Source organism: Mesoplodon bidens (genome assembly GCF_964165515.1).
Source record: "Mesoplodon bidens genome assembly, chromosome: 7".
NCBI classification, from domain to species: Eukaryota; Metazoa; Chordata; class Mammalia; order Artiodactyla; family Ziphiidae; genus Mesoplodon; species Mesoplodon bidens.
Window position 1 is genome coordinate 71845381 of NC_138164.1, and position 26489 is coordinate 71871869.

The 26489-nt window shown below is 39.5% G+C and overlaps 1 protein-coding gene across 1 annotated transcript in view; it reads left to right on the forward strand.

Moving 5' to 3' along the window:
- Positions 1-214: 214 nt before the first annotated feature.
- The window catches only part of CCDC83 (coiled-coil domain containing 83), a gene marked incomplete at both ends in the record, with an annotated part of 40423 nt that continues 14148 nt past the window's right edge, over positions 215-26489 (forward strand). The window contains 7 exon segments of the mRNA XM_081239967.1: positions 215-309; positions 5173-5257; positions 11686-11827; positions 11830-11847; positions 15034-15201; positions 23260-23351; positions 26092-26160. Of these exon segments, the coding sequence (XP_081096093.1) occupies positions 215-309; positions 5173-5257; positions 11686-11827; positions 11830-11847; positions 15034-15201; positions 23260-23351; positions 26092-26160 (669 nt within the window).

Below are 26489 nucleotides of genomic sequence, written 5' to 3' on the forward strand. Positions count from 1 at the left end.
CCAGACTCAAGAATCCAGTTGATTCATGAGGTCCCAGCATTGTGGTGGATGTTAGCTCTTGGGACGTGGAAGCAATCTGGATGGAAGAGCCAGTTTTAAATTAAGTCCCAGCAGCGCTTTATCTCATAAACACAAGTAGAGGGACAAAGAATTTATTTATTCTTCCTATGTCTCTTTTTTAAACAGGTATTCTTCTTTCTAGTTAAGCAACACAATGGAAAACACGTCGAAAACAAATAAAAAGGATATTCAAGACAGACTGCCAAAAGAAGTCAAATTGCCTATCGGTGAAGCACTTCTCGACTATCAGTAAGCTTAGATTATGAAATCCCAAAGTTCCCATACATAAGTGGCAATCATTGCTGCTAAGACTCATATGACTCCAATGGAAAATGAAGTGCTCAAAAGGTATCAAATAAGCTGGACTGGAGGTGGATTGGAGGTATAATTGCACTCTTGTGCTATGTGCATATTTTTTAAAGTTTTTGCACGTTGACTATAACACAAGCCAAGCAGTAGCTATGAAACAGCATTCATAAATGGGTTTTGGCTCCCTCCCTCCCTTCATTGTATTATTGGTCACTCCTCCACATATATACAGTGGCTTGCAGGCTTACCTCTTCAAGTACAGCATAGAATAGTTAGTGTACATTTACAGAAGAGTAAAAGAGGACATTTCTTTATTTTTTTATTTCTAGACATTCCAATTTGCATTATCCCCAAATGCCTGTAGATCAAATCCAAGTGATTTAAAGAGAATTTCTTTTTTTTTTTTTTTTTTTGGCGGTACGCGGGCCTCTCACTGCTGTGGCCTCTCCCATTGCGGAGCACAGGCTCCAGACGCGCAGGCTCAGCGGCCATGGCTCACGGGCCTAGCCGCTCCGCGGCATGTGGGATCTTCCCGGACCGGGGCACAAACCCGTGTCCCCTGCATCGGCAGGCGGACTCTCAACCACTGCGCCACCAGGGAAGCCCCGAGAGAATTATTTTTAATAAGAGTATTTCTTAATGTCTCTGTCCCAGGAGATGGAGACAAAAGTAGGGGTGATACATATCCTGTATTTATGTTTTATCCAACTAACAGAGAGGAAGCCCCTTGAGAGCTTTTGAACCTCAACTTTGGGCCCAGGGTAGGTGTTTTAATGTGTAACGCTTAGGGAGTGAGTGAATAAGTGTCAGTCTTTTTTCAAATAAGAATGTACTTCATGCATATTGAACAAGTATTTGAATGTTTACCAAATACAAGGCAAGTGCTGGGCACTGGAGGACACAGTGAACAGGACCACATGGTCCCTGCCCTAACGAAGCATGGGAGATGGACATTAAATACCTAGTCCAGTCTTTTTAAAAAATTACACAGCTCTAAATAAGATTCTATGAAAGAAAAGTGTAGGGTGCTGGGTAACGGTGTAACTGAAGGACTTGAAATAGATCAGGAAAAGCTTGTTTGAGGAAGCGATGTTGAGCTAACCTCTGAAAGAGGAACAGGTGTTAAGCAGACATAGAGTGATGGACAGAAGGCTTATGGAAAAGAGGCTGGGGAAGTGAGAAATGGCAGAGTGAGGGAGAGAGGGCAGAGCAGACTCTGGGGGTTTAGGCAAGGGTCAGAGATGCAGACCCCTGTGGAACACTTGGGCTTTGGAAATGGGAAGCCATTTATTGGAGGGCAACAAGGTTGAAAGTCAGGAGTCCACACTGCTGGTGACTAGGCCTTTGTTTAAGAGAATTGTTTTTAACAACATTCAGGGAAAATCCATCTCCCTGCAAGACTCCAAATCTATTCATAGGTTCTTTTTAGAAGATAGTGAGTGAAAGGGTCAGAACACTGAGAGGGGAACATCCATGGGAAGGGACTTCTAACGAAGTTCCCTTTATTTTCTAGATAACAATTAAGTGATGACCAGATTGTACCTGTACTCATTTCTCAGCATAACTGAAAACTTCGCTCATCTTGTCTTAGCAGAGGTGGACAAAAAGTCCAGCTCTGTGATTACAATCTGGTCTCTAATCTGCTTCCACGGCTCACAGTGATGACATCCAATTACAGCTCCTTCTCTCTCTTCTGGGTCAACCAGAGGGCAGTCTTTCTCCTCTTTAACAGAGGTTTACAAAGAGGCACACGTTTGAAAATTCTCATGATCTAGTGAGAGACACAAGTTGAACATTCCCATGCTTTTGTTCTCTTTCCTTCGTTAAAACTAAATAAATAATCTCATGGACTGGAACAGCCTAGGCCTTACTGTGCTCTTCTGGTGACGCTTTACTCATTCCGTGTGTTCTGAGGTGACAGGACTTTTGTCACATGACAAATAGCCAGGACACCTCCCTCCACCATCTGAGGAAGGATTATTCAAGGGTCCCCTGGCAGCATCTTATATTTCTCTTATACAATCTCAGCTCCTGACAAAGAGCTGAGGGCACACAGTAGGTAGTCAATTCCAAACAGTTAACTTAAAAAAAAATCTATCTCAAGAAAATAAAGTCATGAACCTATATGGTTGTTTGTGAAAAGCTGAGACTGCCAATGTCAAACCTATAGATCATCTCTTAGTCTCCCCCCACCCCTTATCCTCAGGGATTACGTTCCTAGACTCCCAGTGGGTGCCTGAAATCACAGATAGTACTGAACCCTTTATATACTATGTTTTTTCCTATACATATATACCTATGATAAAGTTTAATTTATTAATTAGGCACAGTAAGAGATTAACAATAATAAGTAATAATACAGTAGAACAATTATAACAATATACTGTATTAAAAGTGATGTGAATGTGGTCTTTCTCTCCCTCTCTCAAAATATCTTATTACATAATGCTAAATCTATAAAGTGATCATCTCTAGGTAATGGTGGTTTTAATTTTTTCCTTTATACTTATTCCCCCAAACCCAGTTTTCTACAATGAGTATGGACATAGATATAGAAATAGGTGTGGATATAGTTGTGGGTTTAAAAAGTAGATAAAATTACAGATTTTTTTTTGGAATCCAAATTTGTTTTCTTGCTCAGAATTTTCAATGAAATTGCATGGAAGAAGGAAGCTGACACATTACTATGTTGACACAAATACTCAATAAACAACCTGTAATAAAAATAGAAAAGAGTTTTATTCAAGCCAAACTGAGGACTATAGCCCAGGAGACACAGATTCAAGAAGCACTTGAATTGTGTTCCACTGACTATGAAATGGGGAGGCTTATATAGGCAAAAAACCACAGTTACACGTTGTTTGTCAAGAATTAGGATTGGAGCTCGCAAGAAGTAAGGGTGCTTGTTAAGCAAGGATTGGTTGGGGTCCAAAATCATCACATAGTTATAAGGGGAGACCTTGAGACCATAAGGTTGCAGCTGGCAGCTGCTGGCAGATATCGTTTTGAAAACATCTGGTGGTGTCTTTGAGTTTGATACAGTTCAGAAAATTCAGGTTGTCAGGAATGTATGTGAAACCACATCCACAATGACCACCCAACTCCGTTTTGAATGCCTGAACCACGGTTACTTCATTTTGATTTTTAAATGCATTCTTTTCTGTCATGGTTAAAGCAGATGCACAATGCATGTTTGACAGGCCACAGGCTGTTCTAGTTAGCATAAAGCTCAAGCCAAAGCATGTATAAGCCAGGATGACTTCCCCGTACCTCAATATGTGAACATTTCTTCCATCAACTAACATTTTAATAAGGAGGGAAGGGGCAAGGTGACACATTGCATTACTATTAATTTCATATCACTGTTCTTTAGAACAGTGTGATACCCTTTTCAAAGCACTTTATTGTATATTACCTCACTGGTTTATCATCCCATTTGCTTCAGCATTTAGTGTAACGTGTGGGTTACTAGGGCACTGAATAGATAAGGGAGATGTGAAAAGGAAAAATTATATGGAGAACAGTGAGGCTTGAATCCCCACAGTGGCTAATGGTGTGGAGCTCTGAGGCTCAGCTTCATCTGCGTCCTGGTCAATCCGTCTCTGAGGCCTGAGGAGGCTGAAATGAATTCCAAGGGGAGGCTAGGTGAAGTTACACCTGCAACTACCATATGCTCCAGAGGGGGCCTGATGAAGCAGCCAAAGCCTTTAGGGCCTCTCAGAATCCACCCCACCCCCAGACTTGCTGATGCCACTCAGACCTTTCTGAACTGCTTCCTGCAGGGGGAACACAAGACAAAGCCGTTGCTTGCTTCTAACTTCTCAGAGGGGAAAGGGTGGCAGGCTGAGGGTAGGGTTGCCAGACCTAGCAAATAAAAATACAGGATGCCCAATTTAATTTTAATTTTGGATAAACAACAAATGACTTTTTAGTATAAGTGTGTCCCCTGCAATAGCTGGGCCTGAGACTGGATGTAGTCTCCAGCCTGGTCTTTGCACACTTAGGCATCCATCACCAAGGCAGGCTCTCGGCTGAAGCCAGGGAATCACTCTGTGAACCAGCCTGTTCAAAGATTCAGTTTCAACCAATGGAGACCACACACTTGTGATTCATTTATCTGCTTCCCCCAACCCATGCAGAAAATTGGGATCACCGTATTTATAATTACAGAAATTATGTAAGTAATTAGCATGCATCTGCATAGGCTCTTTTCAGATAATTTTCATTTATAACATTTTATTTTTCCCCTTAAAAATGGGAAGTAGAGAAGGCTTGTTGGGTGTTAAAGAAATGTATTTGTGTCAAGAAAGAAGCTTTGAAAAATGAAAGAAAGAAAGAAAGAAGCTTTTACTATTTATAGAAGAGATGGTATACTAATGAACTTGAACCAGTAGGTCAGCCTGGTTTACCTTACTGTTTCAAGAAGCTGTGCTTGCCCCTGTAAGTTCTTTGTTTTGTCATTTTTGTATGAATGTTTTTGGAATTCTAGAAAACATGTTTTCGGATGCCCTTTCCCTTTAAGCTGAATTATTTATAATGAGAAAGTATAAAAATTATAACTATAAAATACAAATGGGGATTGATTTTTTTAAAACTTGACGTTATCTCTCTAATACATATTTTAGTGAGTAAAATGTACTCAGAAACATAAAATCACTTATGGTTCTTATCCCTAAATGGGTCTTTATAATATGCTTGATACTTTATTTCAATTCAAATTAATTTAGATTAATTTTTAAATTTTATCTCATTAGTTTTTCCTAAGGCAAATAATCGTAAAATACATCTTGTCTTTGTTATCAGCTGTCAAATAAAGGAAAATGCAGTAGAACGATTCATGGCTCAAATAAAGAAAATTAGAGAAAAGAACCAAAAATATCATGAAAGAGTAAGTATAAAATTTAAAGCCACTATCTAGTCATTAAACATTTACACAAATGCTTTAAAAAATTGTGAGTTATGATGAAATGAATTCTAGGAAATTATCTTCTTTAGCCCTTGGAGTTGATAAATTTCTACTATATTTAAATATATTTTTGTACATGGGAGACAAGAGGATACTGCTGTTCTTATTATATTAATTATAATGTCAAAGGAAGTCATCTTGAATTGTGTTATTTAGATCATGCGGACACTGAATCTTATGTTGAAAATTTTAAAGCTCTGCAACCACATTTATCTTTTAATTTCTTATTTAACCGCACTATAAAACATTGGTTCTCTATTTTAAATTTCTGTATCTGTTTTCCTTTAGATTTTCAGAGTGTGTGCATATGTAAATATTATCTGAAAAGTACAATCTTGGTTGTTAAAATGACTAATTTATTGTTTAAATGATTTATTTTTATGAAATTAGAATAAAACGACTCTCAAAGGGGTGCTGTATATGACTATCAGGACCAACAGAAATAAAGTTGGGAAGCAGTAAATGATAACGCATACAACTTAGCCCTTAAGGGGTCTCATGAGTGAGGAAATACTGAGGGTGTCTGCTATTAAAACATTTATTTTATATGTACCCTGAAATTTCCACACTTGTTTTATTTGGCTTTTGTCTAAAAAGACTATATCTACAAATTTTAACAGAATTTGGGTCAGAGACCTAAATTTGCATCCTGACTGTACAACTTACTGCTGATGTCATTTTGGCCAAACTGGTGTAAGCCTCAATTTCCCCCTTGTAAAATGAGGATTCCTGTCTTCCTTATAGGGTGAATTTGTTCATTTGTTCAGCAAATATATATGGGGCAAGAAAAGCCCTGGTGGTGATATAACTGTGACCCTGACACTGTCATGATTCTGAAGAATCAGTCACTTGAAATAGGACCTAAGAAACTGAAAGTCTGTGGATGAGAGTGGAAAGGGGAAGTCTGGCTTAGGCACTTAGAGGCAGGTTCCACATGATGTGATTCCAGAGCACATGAGAGTGAGCCACCATCAAGGGACCAATGCACATCCCCTAGTGGTCAACATGGGAACTCCCAGGCCAGCTTTGGGATTTCCATTTGGTTGCGGAAAGGACAACAGATCAGGACTAAGGAATCACTTTCCCATAACCCATCAATTGGAGCCAGAAACAAAGTTCTTGTTTCCATGAGGATTAGCTCAAGAATGCGATAGGTCTAAGTCTGCTCTTGGAGTCATTAGTGGACCCAGCAGTGAGGAGCATGGTAATGCAGACTCTAGCTCAACCATATGTATTTATTTCTTTCCATTTATGCTGCTATTGCCACAGTTTAAGCCACCATCATCTCTTACCCATCCTTCCTCTAACCAGTACATTTTCCACAGTGCAACCAGAATTACCCTTGGAATACGGTAAACTTCGGTGCTTAAAACCCTGCAGTGGCTTCCTACTGCACAGAAAGTAAAATCCATAGTCCTTCAAGGCCCTGCAAAAGCTGACCTCTGCTCACCTCTCCAGTCTTTTCTCCAGCTGCCCCACCCTTTGCTTACCCCTGCTTCTTTTAAATATTAGAAAACCCAATCTTTTTCTTACTATGGTACCTTTACAACAAAAAGGCTGTTTCCTTTTCCCGAAATGCTCTTCTCTTGGCTAGCCCCTGTTCATTCCCCCCATCTGAGCTAGGATGTTGTGTAAAAATATTTCTCCATTATTCAGTTGAAAGCCCTTTAGGCAGCAGCAATCAAATCTTATCTTTGTTCCTCCAGAAAGGCCCAGCATGAGTAGATGTTCAACAAATATATGTTGAGTTGATTCACACAAACACCAGTGGGAGGAAAAAAATTTCTGAGGTCAAAAAATATCTGAGGTCAAAAAATATCTGAGGTCACAGATATTTAAATTGCTAAGTTAAACATGACTCATGAGCAAGATATATTTTTCTCTTCAGTTATGTCGAAATCGGAAATGCCCCTCTTCCTTCCTACCCATCATCTCTTCCTATGTGTTTAGTTCTGTTTAGATGTTTATTATCTTTCTTTCTCTGTTTGCATTCATTGCTCCACTACATCATTAGATATTTCATAGTTCAGTGTGTCCACATCCATCCTTACTTCCCGACACATACTTTCACTCCTGCTATTCCCCTACAACCACTCTAGCAAAAGTTGTTGGGCTTCCCTGGTGGCACAGTGGTTGAGAGTCCGCCTGCCGATGCAGGGGACACGGGTTCGTGCCCCGGTCTGGGAAGATCCCACAGGCTGTGGAGCGACTGGGCCCGTGAGCCATGGCCGCTGAGCTTGCGCGTCCGGAGCCTGGACTCCGCAACGGGAGAGGCCACAACAGTGAGAGGCCTGCGTACCACAAAAAAAAAAAAAAAAAAAAAAAAAAAAGTTGTTAATGACCAGTTAGCCAGGTTCAATGGACTCTTTGTAGTCCTTTCTTTACCCCTTACTCCTTCAGCAGTCACTCCTGTCATCTTGAAACTCTTTTTCCTTTGGGTTCCAGGATATCACTCTTAAATTTCCTTCTACTTCTCTGATCATTTCTTCTTGATTTTCATTGTTTTTTTTTTTTTTTTCCTAGAACCACCCTTTAATTAGGGTATTTATCAAGGTTCTGATCTCAATCCTTCCCTTTCACTCTAAACTCTCTCTGGATCATCTTATTTAACATCATGGCTTCAAATGCCATCTTCATGGTGATACTTCTCATATGTATATGTGACAGAATTCATAATCCTATTGAAAGGGTTCCCGACCCAATTCCAACTTGTATGTGTGGAGGCTTCCTCTCACCAGCAAGAGAATCTCAGACACAAACAGGGTGTCTGAGAGTTCAGCTCAACTCTGACACTACCTACCAGGAGATAGAATCAGATTCCACAGGTAAAGGGCTCAGTCCCACAAGACCACCCTCCACTTCAGACGCCAGCTGCAAGTCCAGGTTGTTATTTGTGCTTCTGACCGACTGGCTATAAATCAGAGGCTCGCACAACCCCTTCCTCAGTTTCAATTAATTTGCTAGAATGGCTCCCAGAACTCAGGAAAACCCATTCACTCACTAGATTACTGACTTATCATAAAAAGGATATTAAAGGATATGAATCAAAATCAACAGCCAGATGAAGAGATACATAGAGCAAAGTCCTAAACAAAGGAGTTTCTGTCCTTATGAAGCTTGGGGCCTAGCACAGTGTCACATGGAAGCTCTCTCAAAAAGGACCAAAAGACGCTCCTTTTTCTGGTTTTAATGGAGGCTTCATTACATAATCATGATTGACTAAATCATTGGCCAATAGTGGCTCATTCAACCTTAAGTCCCTCTACCTTCCCTGGAAATCAGGGGGAGGGAATGAAAGTTCCAACCCTCTAATAACTTGGTTGGTTCTCCTGGCAACCAGGCCCCTTCCCTCTCTCCCCACCTGTGGGATTCAAAAGTCACTTTCATTAACATAAACCCAATTGTGATGGCAGAAATTCCAAGGGTTTTGGGCACTGTGGACCAGGAACTATGGGTGAAAACCAAATATAGCTAAGAAATATGTTTTAGTCATCTGAATGACCAAATAAATATATTTTTATAGATTACAATATCACAACTATACACTAAAAAAAAAAAGTTTAAAAACTGGTGAAATCCAAATAAAGTCTCTAGTTCAGTTAACAACATTGTACCAATGTCAGTTTGCTGGTTTTGATACTGTACTATCATTAGATAAGATGTTATTATTGGGGAAAGCTGGGTGAATAGTAGATGGCCACTGTGTGTCCTATTTTGGCAACTTCTATTCTTGTTCTTGTGAGTCTTAAAAAGTTTTAAAAAAGGCCATGAGATGGCCTTATAACAAAACAAAATTAATCCTTTCTTTGTAGCTTAATTACTAAATTTCTTTTCTTCTATTTTATAATGTGATAATTATTCTTACCTCAAATAATAAATGTACTTCACTTCGTGAGATAAATGTCATTTTTTAGCATATTGGTGGATATATTTAAATAAATTTTATTTTGGTATGTAGCTCAAAATAATTTTTCAGACATAGCAAATTTTATAACAAACATTGTCAAACACATTTCCTTCCTATTTGAAATTCATACAGGATTTGGGAAGTTTAATACAGATGTTATTAAATTTATATATATGCTCTATACATGCATGTGGGCTTTTAGATTCCCAGGACTATGTCAGAGCTTTCAAAGCTCTCTATGGACATCTCATCTGCAGCTTTCTTTTAAAGTTTTTTTGTTAGCTTGTTGTTTACCTCAACTTTTATTACCGCCTCAGGGAGCTGTAATGTTCAACAATTGTTGATTGTTTTTGACAAACATCTGCCTCTGATTGTTTTTGACCAACATCAATCTGGGAAAAGGCTGGTCACACACTGGGTAAGCTCTGACTCAGGTCAAATAAAGACAAGGTTTCCCAGTGGGATTTTCCAGGGAATTACCAGATAGGTCAAATAATGACTGTTATTTGAGAACTGGGCTTTGGAAGAGTTCTGTTCCCCTCACTTCTCTTCCTGACCCTCAACCCCAGGCTGCTACGTTGCTGGGTTTTACCATAACCATGGGGATTTTGGTTCTTAGAGCAAGTTAAAATGCCACAAAGCTCACTGTCCTTACCAAGATTCATTTTTCTTGAATAAACACTCCCTGGAAGTTACTGCAAAGCCTTTAATTTCAAGAGTTCTGAAAAGTTGATTTTGACAATTTTTGCCAACTTTTTCTCATGGCTTTTATGAAGCAGAGGATTTTCAGAAGTCTTACTCCAACATTCCTGCTTACATCACGCCCAATATTTTACACAGAAGGAAAGAGATTCAGTTTTCAGATATATCATATTATGAACCCTTCGGTACTAAAAATTCTTCAGAGACAGAATTATGATACTTTAGAATATTAGAAATAAAAGATCAGAGAAGTTAAACCACCGAATTTTGAATATCATATCTTTTTAATCTTTATTTCCATTTTTTTAAATCACTCAAAGCCTGTCCAGTCCCAGTCTTTTTTTTTTTTGCCTATATTTCTCAATACTGAGCATCATCATAAAGTTAATTGTCTGTTGCTTTCTTTCAGCTTATCAAAGTTTTAAATTAAAATTCTAATGCACTGAAATGGCAATAATGTCACGTAGCCTGTGGAATAACTTAAAGAGCACTAAGGTTACATAATCCTGTCCAGGGAGTTTACTAAACTAGAAATCAAATTTTTCAGCCCTCAACTTTAAAGTTTGTTGGATTCAGTGTTAAAGAATTGAGATTTAGTAGGCCATAGCACTATCAATAAATCACAGATATTTGGATTACCTGAAAGAAGTTTGCTACCCGAACTATGGGTTGTGGGCCAGCAGGGTTGGCATCAGCTAGAGCTTATCAGAAGTGCAGAATTGCAGGCTTCATACCAAACTTACTGAACCAGAATCTGCATTTTAACAAGGTCCCCAAGTGTTGTGTATACACATTGAAGTTTGAGAAGCACTGGCCCAGAGAATCAATTTTAGGAAAGAAAATACTCTTACAGTAGAGTATCCATGTAGGTTAAGAGGATAAAAGACATGAATATCAGAAATAAAATGTTGAAAAAAGCTATAGTAAAGAGAATGTTAAATTACAGGAAAAATAATTTTTAAAATAAGTATTAGAATATTTTAAGTATATGCATTTCATTAGGTTTAAGAAATTGAAGGAGAGACACCAGGGAAGTGAGGATTAAAACTTAAAGGGAGGCTAAGAAAATTACAAGGAAAAGGTATTAAGTTCACACACAGTAAAATATCTCTACATATACGTAATAAGCTAGCAAGGGCAAGAATAAACTCTAAGTTGATTAAGTAAGAAACTTGGAAACATAGGTGGGATATTCATAAAAGGAACACAGTCCATACTTCAGGTGTGGAGTATTGAAATAGTAACCATCACCCCAGAACAAGAGAATTAGGGTCATTTGTGAGAAAAACAAAGAATAATGTAAATTCCACAAGAGCAATACTTTTGTCTATTTTGTTCACTGACATATTCCTAGTGTCTAGAAGACTACCTGGCATATGGTAGATGCCCCATAAATATTGACTAAATGAACGATGTTTCCTAGAAAAGAAAGGTGTTTGTGGGAGTTGAAGAAACTGACCTCTGAAATCTAATTTTAATGTTCACCGATCCTATGATAGGGTGATAGACTGGCAGATTAATAACGCAGGTTTTAATATGTAACTTTCTCTTCAGTGATTACTGTATTGATGGGTTTAATTTTGAGTCTTCCATATTCCTTATGTTCTTTAGAGATATTATTGAATAACTTATTTCATTAAATATCTCTCATTTTGCAAACCTCAATGTGTAACTCTATTTGAGGGAAATCAATGGAAATACTTCAGCAGATGTAATTAACAACTGTTGATATTCATGACAGAATAAACGCTTAAAGGATGAACAGATTTGGCACATAAGGAACCTACTAAAGGAACTGAGTGAGGAGAAGTCAGAGGGATTAGCAGTTGTAACAAGAGAGGAAGTTGAAAAAGCAATGAAGGAAAAATGGAAGTTTGTAAGAGACCAGAACAAAACTTGAAAGGTGATTTAGAAACTTAGAAAATTATCATAAAGCTGTATCAAGTTATTTCTTGAATGTATTAATGCTTTTGTCTCCTAATATGTTCAAAAGGCTGTGAACACATTTCAAATGACATCATCACCACAACCACAAACACATATAAGTAAGTGGACGAGAGAGGGAAATAAAGTGGGCAGAGACACTGAAGCCAAGCGAGGAGGAGAAGTGAGGTCAGTGATCAAAAACAAAGACAGGGCTTCCCTGGTGGCGCAGTGGTTGAGAGTCCGCCTGCCGATGCAGGGGACACGGGTTCGTGCCCCGGACCGGGAGGATCCCACATGCCGCGGAGCGGCTGGGCCTGTGAGCCATGGCCGCTGGGCCTGTGCGTCTGGAGCCTGTGCTCCGCAACGAGAGAGGGCACAGCAGTGAGAGGTCCGCGTACCGCAAAAAAAAAAAAAAAAAATCCTAGCCCTTCATCATAAACATGCTGCTCAGATTTCTAAAACTTTTGCCAGAACCTCTATAAATACCATCTCAGCTAGGAAGCTGGAAAACAAGGGAGAGACTTGAGTGCTCTCAGGAAGCAGTATTAGAATCTGAGAGGCGAAAAAAGGGACTAGATTTTCTTGAGTTTCCCCAAGCATTTTAGAGAGCCTCCTTACCCAAGCGCTTGGCACAGAGAAGGCATTCCATTTGTAGATATTTGTTATTTTGAAAGAAATAGTTACCAACACCAAAGGTCAATCAGCACATTTCATTTTTAGGGGGTCTCTAAAACTTTCCCATAAGCATCCTCCTGCCAAGTCCCTGTGTGGGCAACAGTGATGTCATGAGGTGGTAGATGTATTTTCTGGTCCGGCTCCTGTCTAGGAGAGTTCTGCTTATGTTTGGAAGGAATGCTTTAAGAAGTCACACCCTTGAGATGGGTGTGAGACCAAAGCAGATACTTAGATGTGCTCACTAAACTGCCTTCAGTGGGAATGGGCCCGGTTAGTTAAGGTGTGCCTGTCTGTGGTTTGGGCTGAGTGCTGGGGTATGTGTGTCCTACAGGACTGGGGACGTGCTGGGTGACTAAGAACAGGAGGGCTGGGCATGTGCAGTGGTCCAAGGAAGAAAGAAGCCCACAGATGCTGAGGAAGAGAGGGAAAGAAAGAACAGATGTGTCTACAAAGGATCCCTGAGGCAGTGACATTTAGTACCCGGTAGTCAGTCACTTTCAACTCAATTTGGTCCGTGGAGCAGCAGCTGGAGCTTCACCTGGCAGCTTGTGATAGTACAGAACCTCAGGCCCCCATCCGGACCTGCTGAATCAGAATCTGCATTTGGACGGGAGCCTAGGGGAGTCCTGTGCACAGTAAAGTTTGAGAGGTGCTGACAAAACTCCCTTCTTCCAATGTTTAGTTAGGACTCTTTCGGTTGCAAGGATAAAAATCCAATCCAAACTAGTCCAAGCATAAAGAAGATGTTAATTTTTTCATGTAACCAAACAGAAAAGGCAGGGTGCTACTGACGTGGACCCAGAGCCTCACATGCTGTCAGAGCTCAGCAGTTTTTTTGTTAATTTCCCTCTTGCCCCCCTCTCTCCCCCTGCATCACCCTCCCTCTTTTTTCCCACCTCCTCCCCCTCCACCCGCTGCTCCTCTTATGTGTCTTCTCTCTCTGCCTTCCCCCTGAAAGTTGGCTCCTTTTTCTGAGAATGTTCTCCCCGTGAGGCTGGAATTCTGACCAGAGACACCTCTGAACTTACATCCTTATAACCTCAAAGTGGAGACAAAAGAGACATGTTTTCCACCAGTGAAAATATTTCTAGGGGAGGACTCCGAGCATTTGCCCAGCTTGGGGCACCTGCACAGCCCTGGACCAATCCCTAAAGCCAGGAGAAGGGGCGACTGTAATCGGTCTACTTATATGACAAGGGATAGGAGACGTGTTACTAGAAGGGAAGGGAGAGAGGGGTTCTGGGAAAGTAGAGCAACAGCCACTACACCCCCCTCTCTTTCAAAAGCTTCAGTGACATCAATCAACCCTCCCCACAAAGACTGAACATGGTGCAGGGCTGAGACAGCAACAGTCTGCCCACATCGGAGGACAGCTGATCACTGGGGTGCAGTGTTCTTAATTGTTTAATGATAATAACAAGTACCATTTGTTAAGGGAGTTTAAAATATATTATCTTATATTCTTAATATATTAAGTATATATTAAAATATATGTATTAAAAATATATTATCATGTCTTGGAAAAAGACACGTCTGGAGTCCTTCTGGACCTTTGGACTGAAGAACACCTCTCTGGCCTGAATGGAATGCTTCAGTCATAAACATCGATTGAGCACCAACTAATTGCCAGACTCTGTGCTAAGTGCCAGGTTGACAGAGATGAATAAGATGTGGTCTTGCCCTCAGGGGCTCTCAAACAAGATGGTGCATGGTAGCAAGCCAAACTGCCATTCAGTTCATTGGACCTGGCTTTTTGTAATGCTGCCTTTTCCAGAATATTCAGCAGCATGATACTCAGCCTAAAGACTGAGTATAATATCATGTGTAGGAAGTACACTAGGGCAAGCTGAAAGTTTATATGGTTGAGAGGGCTCCATATTTGTACACACGTAACTGGGGAACTTATCTTTCACTCTGAAGTCTCACTGTGTGGGATTAGGGAAAGGCAGGTTATTATGACTATCATATGCTATCATTTCACACAAGGGAAGCGCAAACAGTTGAACTTTAAATGATGGAATCAAACAACTTACCTACAAAAATGGTCGCCAAGTACTGTGGCAGGATGTTAAGTTGAAATCACTTTGCCCAGACACATAATGACCAGAAAAATGACAATTTACTAATAAAAAGTATACGCGACATAATATATTGTACAAAACAGGACACTTATCAAGCTATCACAGGCATAATTTAAGCTTGTGGGTCCCTAGGCATATAGGCTGATTTCATGTTACAGCTCTCAATCACAGCCCCAAACCACACAACTACTTTATAATTAGAAGTTTAATTTTACTTAGATTTTGAATCATGAGGGATAGATAAACAATAGTTTGAATAGTTTAGATTTCCCTAAATTATAGATATAAAATAGTATTTATGAGTTGATATTTTCATATCGGACCTTAACTTCACAAAAACAGATTGCAACATATAATGGTTGCAAGGACAATAGAAATGACGGAAAGTCTCGATTTTCTTTCAACAGATATGCGCATCCAAATAAATGACGCTGAGAAACTATCTCTTGAGAAACTCAGTGAGAAAGAATATTGGGAGGAGTACAAGAATGTAGGGAGTGAACAACATGCTAAACTCATTACCTCCTTACAGAATGACATCAACAGAGTTAAAGAGACTGCTGAGAAAATGTCAGGTCAGTTTCAAGAAAGCTGGTTCAGATTCAATAAAAAAATCTTTCAGAGGCAGACATTTGGTGGAAGAAAGAAACGGGTACCCCCTGAATCATCCGTTACTCTCAGCTGTCAGCACAAGCACTATGCGTCTAAGGATTAGGTGAAGGGAGGAAGTAAAGAAACTATCCCAGGACCACCTATGGAACTGAGAAGGGGAAGTAAAGGGATGGGAGTGTGTGCCTCTGTGTGTGTAGAAACCCTGCAACTGACTTTGAGAAAGAAGCTTCATTCAGTGGGTGGGTGTCTACCTGTGCTCACACCTGGGTCTGGGCCAATTCCACCAAGGTGGGAGGGTCCTGGGAAGGGGTTATATTAGAGAAGGAATTCACCTGAGGCAAGCTGAGGCAACCCACCCAGGCTGGACAACAAGAATCGTTATAGAAAAATGGCCAAGTAAATGCTAAGTTGCAGTCGGGGGAAAAAAACTGGAGAACAAACATGAGACAGGAAGTGAAGAGGGTATGGAGCAGGGCGGCCTCGGGCATAATGAATCTTACCTGGATCAGAGCTAGGAACCACGAAGCCGGCCAGCTGTCTGTCACTGAGGCATAGTGGCTTAAAAGAACACCAGACACTCAGAGACAAGAAAGTCCTAGGGTAGAACAAACAGGAGAAATCTGGCCTGAAAGAACACTGTGGGTGGATGGCAGTTCTGAGCCCAGCTGGTAATGGTACCCTGTTTTGTGGAAGGAGCGTTCATTTGGGGTCATTCCCACTATCCCCTCTGAGGCTCTGTCCAGTCAGTCTGCTTCTAGACCAATTTTTATGTAAGTTTCTCAGCTCAGGGCTTCTGTACCACAGTGGTAGTGTAAATTTGACCCCAAATCAGTTACAATTTTTCAAAAGGTTCTCCTCCCCAAAAGAAGAAAGTAAGAGTGACACCCTCCTACCCCTGTCAATCCCCCAGCCACTGAGATCCCTTCTCTAGACAAAAACACTATTACCAGTTCCTTATGTAACCTTTCAGAAAGAGTCCATGCATGTTTCAGTATGTACATATATGTCACAAGCAGCATGCCACAGATGCAATTTTTCACTTGCTCTTTCAGGTAACAATATGGACATCCTTATAGATGAGTACATATTAATACTTCCTCATCCTCCCAATGGCTACTTTGTTTTGTTGTACCATAATTTTTTAAAGTCCCCTACTCATAAGCATTTAGGTTGTTTCCCATCTTTTACTATTACAAATAATACTGCAGTGACTATCCTTATACAATCTCATTTTACTACGATGAATACCCTTGCATGTATGTAATTCCATTTATGTGTATCTCTAAAGGGAAATGGCTGGCCCAAACAGCCTATTCATTTTTACACTGATAGGCATGGCCCTACACAGAGGTTGTACCAAGTGTACTCCGGCTGGTGGTGGTGAGGATGTCTGTTTTCCCACTTCTTCAACAACAGGGGATGTGATCGACCTCTTTGTTCTTTGCCAGTCTTATAGGTAGAAAATGGTATCTCACTGTAGCTTTAATTTCCATTTCTCTTACTATAAGCAACAGTGAATATCTTTTTATAAGTTCAAGAACCATATGAATTTCCTTTCTGTTCACATCTTTGCCCATTTTTCTATCATGCTGTGGAGCTCTTTACATTTCAAGGAAGTTAGCTCTTTAGCTGTGATATAAGATGCAAATATTTTTCCCATTTGTCATTAGTCTTTTGTTTATGCAGTGTTTGTATGAGGAAATTTTATAGTTTTATAGTGCCCGATTTATCACTTTGATTTTATGATTTCTGGTATTACAAATACATTCTCTAATATTTTCTTCTAGAATTTTTTATGGCTTCATTTTTATATTTAATCTCTGACTTTTTTGTGTGAGATAGGAAACCAACCTTATTTTTTGCCAGATGGCTTTCCAGTTGTCCCCACATCACCTATTAAATAAGCCATTTTTACCCTATGATCCAAAATGCTAACTTTATCATACTTTCATTTCCCATGTGTGTTTGGATCTCTTTCTGTCTTTTCTATTCTGTTCCATGGATCTATGTATTTGTGCAACAATACCACACTTTAAAACTTGTTACTGTTCTAGTATGTTTAAAATTTTTTTAATAATTTTTCCAGCATTCCTTTATTTTATGGTTTTTAAGTAGGAAGAGTGATCTTCTCATATAAACTTAACCCGTTATCCTGATTAGAAATTTGGATGATTTCTTTGAGCTGAAAATTTCATGCTATTGTATCCAACTTTGCGGTGGGGGTAATAACATTTATATGCTGCTGGTTGAGCCTTGGCGTATAGCCAGTTTTAAGTGTCATGGGATAATGGCTGTTATGGGCTTATCTTATTTGCCATTAGTTTTAGGCACTTCTCCTAACCATGCAGCAGCAATTCTGGCTGGGGATGATTAAAGCACCTTGGGGGCCACTAACTGGGCACAATGAATATGAGTAGAACTCCTAAATTAATTTATCTGAAGTCTTACTACCACCATCTCTTCTTTTCCTCTCACCTCTCTCCTTCTTCCATGACTTTTCTAGAATTCTCCTCCCACACCCATGATCATGGAGTTTGTGTTAGCTAGACTGCTTTAATTGCAAGGAACAAGTACGTTAGTAGAAAGGGGCTTTATTGTAAGTGAAACATGATATTAAAATGAAACTTTTTTAGTCTCAGTTTAAACCTGGTTGTCTATATAATGGATACCACATTTCAAAGTAAAGTGAGATATCGCCAGGCAGACTGCCAATATGATGAGGCAGAAAACTGGTTTCACACCTTCAACCACTGAATTCCAGTCTATAAAAGAAGTTGAGGAAGCCATGAAAAGACTGTTGGAAATAAGGAGACAGTTTTTGGAAAGAGCTCTTGGTGTGCTGTAAGTTGTACACAGTCCCCCAAAGGGGCAGGTGAAGGGTAATTCCTCCTTCATCTCAAATCAAGTCGGAAGGTCTTTAAAGGAAATTCTTCAGATTGTTCAACATGTGTTCCCTGCAGTTTGGGGTGGGGGGGGGACATTGAGATCTAGTTTATGACTCATCCCTGAAAAAAATCTATGGGATAAGTGGCTGACTAGGAAACTGTTCTAACATCAGAGCAAAGAAGAGGTAGGCAGCTGCTGCCCTGGGTTGGGCCTGTGTCTTAGTCCATTCAGGCCTCTATAACAAAGTACCATAGACTGGGTGTCTTACAAATGACAGAAATTTATTTCTCACAGTTCTGGAGGCTGGGAAGTCAAGATCAAGTCACTGACAGATTAGGTGCCCAGTGAGAGCTTGCTTCCTGGTTCATCGATGCCTTCTTTTTGCTGTAACCTCACATAGTGAAAGGGCGAGGCAACTCTCTGGGGTCTCTATCATAAGGGCACTAATTCCATGCATGAGGGTTCCATCCTCCTGACCTAATGACCACCCAAATACCAGTACATTGGGGATTAGGATTCAACCTAAGAATCTGGGGTGGGCGTGGGTGGGGGGTCACAGACTTTCAGCCTGTAGCAGCCTGCACTTCCAGAGTTTGTTGTGGCAAAGTAAGAAGGAGTGTTTCCTGTGGACCAGTTGTGAAAGAGAGCTGGTACGCAGTCCTGTTAAATCTTGCCTGAGGGCTGATGAGAGGGGCCATGGTGCCCCCAAAGAGAAACAGAAGCCTGTCTATGTGGGAGGAAGGAGGAAACTGAGGCCCAAAGGTCAAAGGAAGAGTCATTAGCCAACCTCCAAGGGCAGTATTTCCCCTGTATCAAGGGCATGCAGGTGAAATATAACTAGCAATGGGGGAGGCAGTCCTCCGGAGAACCTACAAAAACCACCCCCAAGAGAGGAGAATCAATCTTAAATGCTAACTAGACCCAGAAAATGGGACATCAGCTTGAGATAGTATCAGTCAAGTGAGTGCTTTCCTGTCCCTTTCCAGGCTCCCCTTCAGCCCCGAGGGAGAAGGCATAGAAGTTCAAGTCAGAGGAAATGGTAGTAGGTTTAAGCTAGGAAGGGAACAGCCATAACTTTAAATGAAGCTTAACATTTCGATTATTATAAAGACTAGACATATTAATTTCTGATTGGAAGATATTTTGTTATCACAAAGGAACCAGAAAAGTCATAGGATTGCCATGTATCTTACTGAGAGCTACTAGCCTCACAGTATGAATTTTAAAGGCAAGAGAGAAAAATAAGGTTTCTTGATGTCCCATGATCATGTTTGTTGGATGTAACACTTGTACTGAAGAATGGGAGGACTGGAGATGGAAACAGAAGGCCATCAGATCAGTGGTGGCTCTAGGGATGCTCCTCCCTACATTTGTCACTCATGGTCTGTGACTGTCCCTCTTGTGCCACCTCTGCTTTGCTCTTTGTGCCTGTCCCCATTCTCTTCTTGCTTCCCACAGACCAATTCTTGCAGTATTCTCCAACCCAGGTTCTGAAAAGAGCCAGCGTGATCACCTACCTAGTCAAAGGTGACAAAAGACCTTCGTCCATGCCTCCTCATGGGTCATCAGTTGGCCCCAGCACAAACCATTCTTTGGTCAGCTGTCCAACCTATCTTATTCAGTAGCCACCCTGAGCCCTGGGGGCATGGGGAGGAAGAACCTGGAGCTGCTTCCCTGAACTTCAGCTAGAAGGAGATGTCGGGATATTGGGTGTAGAAAACACAGTCACTGATATAACCAGGACAAGGCTCTTTCTCTCTCAATAAAAGGAAAGGGAACCTTAGATTAGGCCCAGGAACAGAGAAAGTATGGGGTTATTACAAATCATCAGATATTAGAGTCACAGAGAGTTTTTAATTTTGTCCTTGACCAGGTGCATGGGACAGGGATCCTGAAAATTTTCTTTGTACACTAACAGTGAGTTAAAAGACTTGGGTTCAAGTCCACCTCTTTGAATGCTAGTTTCCTCACCTGTAAAATGAGAGTACCTCAGAGATCTCTAGAGAACTCACAGTCCCAGCACCTGCTTTTCCATACCTTATCTCATCCGACTCTTACAAGTTCCTTTGAGTTGGATACCACTGTGCCCAGTTTAAAGATGAGGAAACAGAGGCCTGGAGAAGTTAATTGCTTTAACTAAACTCACAGATTTAGTAAGCAGTGGAAATGGGATTTGAACACAGGTGTGTGTCAGACCCAAACCGTTGTGCTTCAAATAGTCCTCCCAGCTCTGTGATGCAGCGAGGTAGGGAGGGCTCTCTAACATGCACTCGGCCTGAAGAAACTGCTACGTGGCCAGTGTTGCCACCTGCCCTTGCTTGGTTTTCTCCAGAGGGGGCTCAAAGGAAGCCACTGGCACAGTGAAGCTGTGTGACACCGGGAAGTGTGTGAAGAGTGAACAGACTCCTAAAAAGCCGTGGAGCAGAGCCAAAGCAGAGCCACACACAACAAGGAAAAGAAAACAATGCAAAGCAAGCTTCAGCCTCTGAGAAGTGTGGTCAGCTTCTGAGAAGTGACCATATTAGACCGGGCATCTGAGCAGCCAGGAGTCTAAAGGCACATAGTCATAATCTCCCAAGCTCCCATTTGCAGTGTTCCAAACTTTTCTGGGAAGGAGACTTTTACATACTCCCAGTTTCTATGGCCGTATTCACAAATGCGTGGTTAATAGTTGCTACCTGAAGCATCATCTGAATTTCAAAGGATAACAGGGATATTTTCACATCCTCCCTTGTACTAGCTACTCTGCTTTTAAGAAGAAAAACAGTCCATACAGTCGTATATGGAATTTGGAACAGAGTTGGATGTTATTATCGCTTTTTCAGTATTAACATGAGGGAGAGCTACAACTTTACCCAGAGCATATTTGGTAATCTATTTTTTATGATTTATAGCAAATAATTAATATATAATGTTATCAAGCTCCAGTTTTTATGTTTTCTTTCAGATGCTAAGAATGTAAAATCCATTATAGCTCAACTCCTGATGCATTGCAACTTTTAGATTGATTGTTGTATTTTGTGTGGTAGAAATTTTAAATAAATATCTAGCATTAGTCTAGTGGACTAGATCCTGAACTGAAAAAAAAAATCCATCAGAAATGAGATTGGAATGATTAAAACATTCAAGCAATTACTTTGAATGAGATTAAGAAAAATACAGGTTTTATATATATAGATAGATACACACATACCTACATATACATATATATACATATCCATATATATATACATATATATGTGTAGGTTGGAATCATGAAGATGTCCATTTTCTTATTCTCCAGATGTCAAGTTAGACTAGACCCAAAACCCAATGAACTCTTGTTTATAAACCTCAGCCACTCTTGTTCCAGCTCTGTTAGAGGTAGAAACTGATGGTTCCCAGCCCCCTTTCTGGCCACTCCACAGCCTGGGAGAGCTCGCCCCTTCCCTCCTTCGACTCTCCCTTTCCCTCACCAAAGTTGCCATTGTTTGCTTCTTCTATCCTGGCGCTGAAGGCTCAGATCACTGCCCGCCAAAGACTTGCAGTTGGCCAAAGTTCATTATCTTCAAAATATTTTTCAGTTGTGTTCCAGGGACTGAGGTAATAAAAAGATATGGAAGAGAAGTTTTTACACTCTGCTCAGAGTTTTCCTTGAATAGGGGAAGCAGTTATGCCAGTACAAAATACAAGGAGGTCTGAATAACTCCTGCCTAGCTCCCTGCCCTGCTTTCCAGAGCCTTAGATTGGCTCTAAACTATGGAAAGATCAGACCTACAGATCTTCTTCCCTGTAGCCTAAGATCCTCGAGAGTTCTTAGAGTTGGCTTTGGTTGACTTGGTCTGTGAAGAAATTCTTCCCTTTGAAACAATGTCCTAAATGGCAGCTATGTTCCACAACACTCTCAGTACAATACTATTGTTTCATTATAGAATAAGTTAAATGGGTCTCTGTGGACCAGTCCAGAAATCTAGCAACAGTAATTGTCAACATCATTTGTATGGGAAGATACTTTCTGACTTCCAAGTAATTATGCTTCAAATGTTATAAATAAAACACATCTAATGGGGACACATAACATAGATGTTATCATAAAGCACAACTAACTTTGGCGATTCTTAGATTTGGAGGGTACACTGCCCTCCTGTTGCACACTGCTGACTACCTCACTGTATTCAGTCTTTGCTCAGATGTTACCTCCTCAAAAAAGCTTTCTCTGATCACCCTATCTAAAACAGAAAATTTTAGTTTTTCTTCATCACACACCTCACCACCTGAAATATTATTCATTCGCTTCCCCATTAGGATGTACATGTCATAAGGGCAGGGGTTTTGTCTCTTATTTGGCAATATTCCCAGCACCTTAAATAGTGTCATGCACATCAAAAGAACTTGATGATGATTTGTTGAATAAAAGAATGAACAAACTGGACTCATTTATTCAGCTTTATTTCTCTCCACTCTCTAAAGCAGCCTTCATGTCACTACATCTTGCTTCCCTTAAACAGGAGTGTTGATTATATGATCTCTCAGCATCTTTCAAGGCCCCCAATTTTACAATCCTTTGCTCTCTCAATTCTGACATTTATGATGTAAGAAAATCTGGAGAGGATAGAGAATCCAGCGCTTCTTCATCTCAGTTCTCCCTTCTTGCTCTGAATCCAACTCAGAACAGGTCTACTGACTTTCACAGCCCCTCTCCTACTCTCTCTGCTTATTCTGTCTTTCCTGCCCCAGGAAACGCATGCCAAGAATATTGGAAAATTAGTTAGAAGGAGTTAGATGTACAGGATGCCACTCAAGTGTGTAATCAAATCTCTTCATATTTATGTGGTAGAATCAGAAGTTGTGTGATATGAAAGGTAGACGGCTGCATAGGTACTAAAGTGTTAGAAATTCTCCCTTTGGAGAGACAATCCTTTAAAACTATAACTATTCATGAGAGAGATATCATCATAAACGAATTCACATTAAGGTGTTAGTAAATTATTGGAGCATTTCTTCTAATTGGAGGTACTAGATGCTTCAGTAAGAATGTACCTTGAAAATTCAGAAAAGAAAAAGTACATAGAAAGGAGAGGTGGGGATCATGGAAAATAAAATTTATAGCTTCATAGTTTACCTAGGATCTTAGGTTTCTAATTTTCTTTTTAAAGAACAGTATAAAATCACCCTGGAAGATGATAGAAAGAGAATAATCAGAGAAACTTTGTTGCAACTGAACCAAAAGAAGGAATGGGCCACAGAGGTATATCTCAATTTTCTTTCTTTCTTTTTTTCTGATAGTAGATTTTTATTCTTCTCACACAGAGTTTCAAAATTTTAACTGAAATGTAGTTGATGTATAATTCTTCTCACACAGAATTTCAAAATTTTAACTGAAATGTTAGTTTCAGGTATACTACCTAGGGATTTGACATTTGCATACGTTATGAAATGATCATCATGATAAGTTTCATAACCATCTGTCTCCATACAAAGTTATTATTGACCATATTCCTTATTCTGTACATTACATCCCATGGCTTATTTATTTTATAATTGGAGGTTTGTACCTCTTAATCCCCTTCACCTATTTCACCCATCCCAAGCCCTCTCCTGTCTGTATTTCAATTTCCTTAAAAAACAAAGCTCCCCCCACCCATTTCTTTCTCATGGTGTATTATAACGGTCATAAATTTGTGTTTTGAAATTAGGCAGTTTAGTTTAAATCACAGTTCTACCACTTACTGGGTGTATAAACTGAATTTATACTTGACTTTTCTGGGCTTCGGTTTCCTAATCTATAAAAAGAGGACAATAATAATATTTACCTTTAACAAACAGTATGAGGATTGATAGTGCCTCATAAGAGCAAGAGCTCAGTAAATTAATATTCAGGTATTTTTAAGTATAATAATAATGGCTACAACAAATTATTAAATTAGATTTTGGATGAATTATAGGATGAAATATAATTTGTCTAAAAAGTACTTTCTTACATATGCAAACCTAAGAGAGTACACTTTACATTGCTGGAGCTTTAAAAATTGGGGATATAAAAAAATGTTTGAGATGTAATTTCCAATTCATGTTTTCTAATCTTTGTTTTGCCCCTAATGCCTGACTTTCTTTCCTTTTCACTGCCCTTCCCCTGTCTCCAGACTATCTCCTAAATCAGTGAGGTCCCTGCTGGGATTGTCTCTTTATCTGGAACATCCTTTCTTCAGTCATAAACATCTGGTCTTTTCTTCACTGAATTTCAGTTGCTCTTGTTTGTTGCTTCCCTGTTGGTTCAATTGTTCTTTCAGTGTTACTATTCTACTGCATGGCTTTACTGATTAACACAAATACAGAGGATGTGGAGAACTGACCAATGGTTTTGTCTGCCCATGCAATTCAGCCCCTTTGTTACTGAATATGGTTAAATGGTGAAATCAACAATCAAGTAATCTGATCATAGTTAAGATTATTAAAAATGCATATGTAGATCAAATATGCTCTCAGTATGTACATTCAACATATAATGAAGACTGTTCCCAATACTGTTCCTAACATTTTACATTAAGGTCTCTCAACAGTCCTGTTAAGGGGAAGACTTACTAATAAAAAGACAGAGGCACAGAGAAACTTTGTAACTTGCCCAGAACATGTATCAGAATAGAGAGTTAAGATAGCTTCTTCAGATCATTACTCTTAATCATTACATTGTACATTTTCTTTTCCCCACATACTGCCAAACACCCACACACGTGAACGATTTTTCCTCATTTTCTCCGGCCATCTTATGTGTTAACTTCTAAAATCTACTACTTTTGTGCAACCTTGGCTGCTTATTGGAGTCACCTGAGAAATTTGTTTAACCCAGGCTGGTCCTGGGTACCACCCACAGAGATGCTCATGTATTGGCCTGGGATGTTGCCTGGGCTTTTGGATTTTTCAAAATATTCAGGAGATTCTAATGTGTAGCCAAAGCTGAAAACACTATTGTTAGTGAATTAAGCCATTAGTCAACTAAATTCAATTATGAGTGACTTCCTACTTTTGTTCAAAGAAAAGTCTATGTTCAAATAAACTTTAGACTTATCAGTTGGAGCTGAAGTATAAAAATTCCTGGTTCCTAGGAAATGGAGTTTCACTCTTAGGTCAATTATCATGATTTAAAGAAAAGAAATGTATTGCACATCTTCCTACTTTAAAGACTTACACAAATTTACCCTTAACATAGTTTAAAATTATTTCAATCCATGTTTATGAACCAGAATATTTTTCTTAATTTTTCTTCTTGTGGTTATGTCCTTCAGTTCCTGCGTTTGTAGCACGGTATCCATATAAAAGTACCTCACATGTAAAGAGAATCTGTCATCCATTATAAAGTTCCTTTGGGTGAAACTGTAAATATCCTAGTAACTGAATATGAATTTACATCTTAAGATTCTACTGATAAAATAAGGATTTTCCTGTTTACTTTGTCTAAAATGCCTTTCTCCAGAAGACTATCTAGCTACAGCCTGCTACCCTGAAACTATTGGCTATGAGGTTTGTAAGTATGTATATTGTTATTATTGACATGCAGAAATCTTTCAAATTAAAAAGGTAGTTATATAATTTATTCCTGCCTTTGCTATATGTTGAATTATGTCTGTGACCATAAACTTGAAGGAAGTTTGATCACTGCCGTTTAACCATCTTAATTGTGAAGCAGATCAATTAATGACTGATTTCACCACAGCAGTCAGATTCAGTCACAATAGAGGCCAAATTGAATGGACAACCATTGTCCAGTTCTCTCAATCACCTGTGTTAGGCAATGTAAATCAGTAAAAACAATACAATAGGATAATAAAGACAGAACAACTGCACCAAAAGTTTTTAGGTATATTTCCAAAGTAATTGCAAAACATAATTTTAAATGATCAGATAAGTTGATTGTGTATCCCCATTGCTAAAACTCTTAAATGCTATGTGGCAGCTCTTCTTTAATACGGAATTTTTTTTTTTTTTTTTAGAATGCTATAAGGTTCATTGACAAGGGCAGCTATCGAGAGATCTGGGAGAATGACTGGCTCAAAAAAGAGGTAAGTGGAATTTTTAGAAACAATTTCTTCTTTCTCATTTTTTTGAGCTGGAAATGACTTTTATTTATGAACTTATGTCATGGGAAAAGCATGGAACCATGACTGACTGAGGTAAAATGAAATTCAAGTGGAGTACTAATCTTATTACAAGTTGTTACTCAATGAACACCATAAATAATCTCAATAATAAACAGAAATCATTTTTGGTGTTACAATTCATACAACATACTCAAGTGTGCAAAGCTTCTTTATGTCCTAAAACTGATCTGGGCTTCCTCTGGACCCTACTTCCTCATGGGTGATGGGAGCAAGGTTTAAGGATCATTTTA